The sequence below is a fragment of the Physeter macrocephalus genome, chromosome 17, assembly GCF_002837175.3.
Source record: "Physeter macrocephalus isolate SW-GA chromosome 17, ASM283717v5, whole genome shotgun sequence".
NCBI lineage: Eukaryota > Metazoa > Chordata > Mammalia > Artiodactyla > Physeteridae > Physeter > Physeter macrocephalus.
In genome coordinates this window covers 11,814,997-11,820,996 of record NC_041230.1, presented here as the reverse complement: position 1 = coordinate 11,820,996, position 6,000 = coordinate 11,814,997, and the positions used below count along the sequence as shown (strand labels likewise).

At 58.6% G+C, this 6,000-nt stretch overlaps 1 protein-coding gene across 1 annotated transcript; it reads left to right on the top strand.

The window, feature by feature from the left end:
* Positions 1–382: 382 nt before the first annotated feature.
* Positions 383–4,499, top strand: RRAS (RAS related). Its single transcript, XM_007112435.4, has 6 exons — positions 383–566; positions 2,524–2,611; positions 2,728–2,830; positions 2,908–3,016; positions 3,972–4,090; positions 4,168–4,499. The coding sequence occupies exons 1-6, from the start codon at positions 414–416 to the stop codon at positions 4,250–4,252; spliced, it is 657 nt and encodes a 218-aa protein (XP_007112497.1). The 5' UTR covers positions 383–413; the 3' UTR covers positions 4,253–4,499.
* The last annotated feature ends 1,501 nt before the right edge of the window (positions 4,500–6,000 follow it).

The following is a 6,000-nucleotide window of genomic DNA, read 5'->3' as shown; positions in this document are numbered from 1 at the left end:
CTCGGAGATGGTGCCCTGAGAAACTGCATCACAGGGTTCCTCATTTGCATAGCCCCACCCCGAGCTATCTTCCCGACCCATCCGCCGAGAGAATAAGAGCTTATTAGCATATCCCCGCCCCCAGACGGCCGGCCAGCCGAGAGCGCGTGGCGCTGCTCGGGGTGAGCCCAGTTCTCTTATTAGCGTGTCCCCGCCCCATTTGGAATTCCCCTTCTCAGCGAACGCCGTTCCCCTACCCTTATTATCATAGCTCCTCCTTTTCCCTGGCCTTGCCTCCTTCTTAAGTGTCCCGAGATACTAGCCCTTCCTGCTGGAGTTCATGATTATGCAGTAGCCTTATTAGCGTGGCCCGCCCCTAGGCCCCGCCCGGTTCCCCCCCAGGCGGTAGCGGCGGCAGCGGCAGCGGTGGCGACATGAGCAGCGGGGCGGCGTCCGGGACAGGGCGGGGGCGGCCCCGGGGCGGGGGGCCGGGGCCCGGGGACCCCCCACCCAGCGAGACACACAAGCTGGTGGTCGTGGGCGGCGGCGGCGTGGGCAAGAGCGCGCTGACCATCCAGTTCATCCAGGTAGTGGGCCCTCACCCCGGGGGGGTGCCCCCGGGACCCAGAACTGAGCCCTTTGCGGGATCCCTGAGACCCCGGTTTCCTCTCGATCCATCACTGAAACCCTCCTGTGAGGCCTTCTAATCTTAAAAAAGTCCCCCTCAGATGTGACCCTGAGCCTCTCAGGGCCTCCACCCACTACATGAGGGACATTCCTCCTGTACTTGTTATCTTGAGACCCACCACCCCTACCCCCAGTACCCAAGACCCCTCTTCCCTACTGACCTGACCGTGGGTGCCTCCTGGGAGCACCCTAAATCCAGAAGTCACCCCATCCAGACCCTAAGCACTCTCATGGGCCCCCACCCCCCTAGGTGCCGCCTCCCCGCAACCTTGAGCACCATCTCCCCCAAATCGCAGACCCAGACTTCCCCTCTGAGCCACCCAAAACCTAACTGAGAGAATGCCTGTGCTCGATGCCCTTGAGATTCCCCCAATCTGGATGCTTAGCCCCTTCAGGGACCTCCCCCAGAAACTGGAAATTATGCCCAGGCTTTGCCCCTGAGGCCCATCTAGGACCACCCAGTCCTGAGAGAGGCAACCTCAGACCTGAGAGGTTTCAAAAAGATCCTGCCCCTTGGCCATTCCAGAGAACTCTAAGACCCCAAGTTCTGGGGATCCCCTATCCCCCCAGACCCAGACCCCCACCCTTCCCCAAGGAAAACCCACCACTCCTCCATCTTGAGTTTTCCTCCACTCCGATTCCCCGAGCCCCTCTCTGAAACTCTGGCTAGCCCCCAAATCATCTCCATGGAGTAAGTCCCCAGATTCTTGACACCCCTAGAAAGACCTGCTCCTTGGGAGTTTCTCTGATATCTTAAATGCATCTCAGGGTCTTTAAGATTCTCTAGAGTCTATAGTCTATGACAAACCTCCCAAATGCTCCCGAGCCCCCAGTTTTCACCCCTGAGCTTCTCCTGATGTACTTTGCAGATACACCCCTAATCCCCCCAGGGCCAGGTCCCTACACCCTCCCTCACCAAGCACCCCCCTTAACAGGCAGGATGCAGCCTGCAGACCCCCAGCTGCCAAGTCACCACTTCTCTCCTGAGAATCCACCCCTGCCCAGGAAACTTCAACCCCACTCCCAAGGGAAATCCTCCCACCTCAGAAAAACCCTAGAAAGGTGTCCGCTACTGAGATGCTACCGCAGAGGCCCCCCGCTCAAGAGACCCCAGCCAGCACCTGCAAGGGAGCCCCTGTCTGTGTAGAGAAAGGCCCCAGCCCTGGGCCCCTTGCACCCAGGGGCAGACCCAAAGCTGGCCCAAAGCCTGGCTGGAGGCAGGCAGGAAGGGAGGGGCCCGGCCTGCGGGCGGGGCAGCTTCTCCGCAGCCGGATTGGAACCGGGACCTTCCCCTGGGAGGAGACACTGGAAGCTGCCCCAAGAGGAGGAGGGGGAGGGGGAGGAGGAGAAGGAGAAGGAGGAGGAGGAAGAAGAAGAAGAAAAAAAAAGAGGGAAGAGGAGGAGGAGGAGGGAGAGCTATAGACAGGCAGATATTGTGGGCAACAGTGGTTCTCAATAACTGAGCACCTACTATGCCCAGGGGATATATTAAATACTGAACAAGGATTTTCCCTGAATCTCACAAACAGTGGATTAAGCCTAGTGCTATTTTTATCCTCATTTTCCAAATGAGAAAACTGAGGTTCAGAGAAGGGAAGTGATTCGTTCAATGCCACATAGCCAGGATTGTAATCATGATGTGGGAAATGTACTTTATACCAGAAAAACAGGACCAGGAGACAGAGGAGCCTGGGGAGGGCCATGGGAAGGGACAGAGACCCAGAGAGAGGGAGACAGACTCAAAAGAGGGGAAGAGACCCAGAAGGAGGGGGGCCGAGAAAGTCGGGGCTCAGAGGCAGGGCTACATCACCTCTGCTGCGACACTGCGGTAAAGGTGTCCTCTTCCCACCCCACCAGTCCTACTTCGTGTCTGACTACGACCCCACTATTGAAGACTCCTACACGAAGATCTGCATGGTGGATGGCGTCCCAGCCCGGCTAGACAGTGAGGGCAGCAGGGGAGATGGTGGGAGGGGGAGTGGCAGGGCTGAAGGCTTGGAGGGAGGCGGGTGGCTGGAGGGAGCCTCGTCCCCACAGAGGCCCCTCTCCCCCCCCCTGCAGTTCTGGACACCGCTGGCCAGGAGGAGTTCGGTGCTATGCGGGAACAGTACATGCGCGCCGGCCACGGCTTCCTGCTGGTGTTTGCCATTAACGACCGGCAGAGGTGAGAGCGATGGGGGGTGGGGAGCACGGGGGGCGCTGGGGGTGAGCAGCTGGCTGGACCTCTGGCTTCATCCGCAGTTTCAACGAGGTGGGCAAGCTCTTCACGCAGATCCTCCGAGTCAAGGACCGAGATGACTTCCCCATCGTGTTGGTCGGGAACAAGGCAGATCTGGAGACACAGCGCCAGGTCTGGGACACCCCCCCCCACCCCCACCCCCTGCCGCCGCCGACTGGACCCCATCTCAGTCTGGGAGGCTCCTTCTGGTGCACCTCCTGAGACTCCTCGTGTCAGGATCCTCCTCTGGCTCCCTCGGTCCATTGTCACACAGCCCACTAGACATGTTGCCCTACCTTGGACCTTCTGAGTCCATAGCGTTGCACACAGGCGTTCTCGGGAGAGGTGGCTGGATGGAAAAAAGGGCACGTCCCGTCCCCCAGGGTCAACCAGCCCCAATGTTCTCTCCTGTCCCCCCTCCTCTTGTTCCTACCTGGACCCTGGCCTCAGCCTCCCGTTTCTCCCCCCAAGTCAACCTCTCACTCTGGCTGCTCCTCCCCTGCTCACAGCCCTCCCGTGGCTCCCCAGCACCCCAGCTCTGCCACCTGGCCCTTGATGCCCTCCATGATCTTGTCCTTTCCTTTCTCTGTTCTCACCATCTCCCTATACACACAGACTGTGTGATTTCCACACAGAACTCGTCTTTTCGATTAAGCCTTTGGGGATTTCTACCCTTTGGGACTTTGCTTGGGCCTCTGCTGGGAACACTCTGACGTTTCTGTTTCTCTGACAACTCGGTCGCAGGAGAAGGTCTCTGGAGCCTTCCCTGACTCCTTACTTAGATGGCACCCAGCTAACCCCCTGGGCATCTCCGCCAGGACCTTCCTGGACTTTTTCCTCTTCTCTTGGGCCCTCACAGTATTTAACCCCAGTTAGAGCACACACACTGTGTCTTTCTGCCTCCCCCAGCTGGGACCAGCCTTTTGGGCGGCACCAGGCGGCATGTGGGATCTTAGTTCCCTGAGCAGGGATGGAACCCGGGCCCCCTGCATTGGGAGCGAGGAGCCTTAACCACTGGACCACCAGGGAAGTCCCCGGGGCCAGCCTTGAAAGCAGGGACCTGACTCCTCCGTGTCCCACGCCCCAGGTCCCCCGATCCGAAGCCTCCACCTTCAGCGCCTCCCACCACGTGGCCTACTTCGAGGCCTCGGCCAAACTGCGCCTCAATGTGGACGAGGCCTTCGAGCAGCTGGTGCGGGCCGTCCGGTGAGCAGTGCCCCCTTGCCGTCGTCCTCCACCACCCCCGCTCCCTGCGGCCCAAACTCACCAGCCTCTTCTCGCAGGAAGTACCAGGAACAAGAGCTCCCGCCCTGCCCGCCCAGCGCCCCCAGGAAGAAGGACGGGGGTTGCCCCTGCGTCCTCCTGTAGGGACGGGAGAGGAGCAACCGGCACGAGCTCTCGGGACCAGCTGCCCTCGCCGAGCTTCTTTCCCCATCTGGGCCTCCCAGGAACACTACACTCCCACCCGTGATTCCTGGCCTCCTCCAGGGGCCATCACCACTGTGTGCCTTCTGCCACCGCCTCCTTCCCCCACCCGAGCCCCCGGGTGAAGGCTCCCGGGCATCCGGGTCACTGCTGTATATAACTCCCCTCCCCCAGAGAAATAAACGTCACTGCCAAGGTCAGGAGGTGCTTTTTAAAGAGGGAAAAGGGCAGGGGAGGTGGGTGAACTCGGGCTGCGCCGACACGCTAAAGCCTCTCTCCGCGGAGAACCATCCAGCGAGAACCATTGGATCTAGGACCCTTTGCTTGGGGGGGGACGGGGGATACACAGAACAAGCCGAGCCAGGCGACTGGACCCCCACTTCCACTCCAACAGCACGACTGCACCCTTTTCTGCTTCTGTGGGCATTTTCTTGGGATGTGAGGATTAACATTTGAGGAGGACTTCCCTGACAGTCCAGTGGTTAAGACTCCGCGCTTCCACTGCAGGGGGCGCGGATTTGATCCGTGGTGGGGAAACTAAGATTCCACATGCAGCCCGGCGTGGCCAAAAGAAAAAAAAGTACTAACGTTTGAAAAAAACATTCCCCTCCACCACCACCCCCGGAAAGCTCTAGAACTGCACCTTTCGGTCTGGCAGCCGGCAGCTACATGTGGCTATTTAAATTTAACTTAAATAAAATTTTAAAACTCGGTTCCTGAATCACACTAGGCACATCTCAAGAGCTCAGTATTCACATGTGGCTTAGCAGCTACCCGAATGGGCAGGGCAAATATACAACGTTCTCATTATTGCACAAAGGTCTGTGGGACAGTGGTGTTCTAGGAGGTTCTGGGATCTTGGAGACAGGCAGCAACTGCTACAAACCCCGCCCACCTGCTTCCCACCTCCAATGTATATTGAGAAAGGCGTTTTGGCTGCAGGAGGGAGAAGGGACAGGTGGGCTGAATGGTGTCCAAGCAGCCGACCGGCAAGTTCTGTTCTAGAAAGTTCTCACTTGGGCTGACATCTGAGTCTAAACCCTGAATTCAACTGGAGGCTGGTGTGGACGCACCCCATTTGAGCCTCTCTCCTGCGGGGGCCTGAAGTGTGGGGGCATCTTAAGGCCACCGCAGATAAGGTGACAACACACTTCAATTTGAGAATCAGGACCCCCAATTCTGTACTCTAGTTGCTAACCTGGAAGGCTGGAGCCGGAACTGGAGACCACCACTCGCCTATCTCCCAGGCGCGTCTGACAGGCCATCTTTGAACTCCAACACCTACCCAACACACCAGGCCAGAAATCTCAACCAAGACGTCCCTGTGCCCTGGAACTCTGGCCTCCACCTTTTAACTGTCACCAGTCAATGATCTGCTCCCACACCCCTACACCTGCTCAGTCTCAACAGAATCTCCGGGCCTCGACCCCAAAATATTCCCTTCACACCCACCCCAGAACCTGCTTCCTGGTTCTAGGGTAGACAATGACCCTGGCGTGGCCCCAGCAGCAGGCTGCCTGGGTTCAAATCTGGCGCTGCCCCCTCCCATCTGAGTGCCTTTGGGCGAGTGTGTCTCAGTCTTGTCGTCTGTAAAGAGGGGCTGACCGCAGAGCCACTTCCCAGAGCCAGAGGCCTTTAGGAGCCCAATCTGCAACTAGAGAATGAAAGCAGCGCCTGGGACATACTAAGTG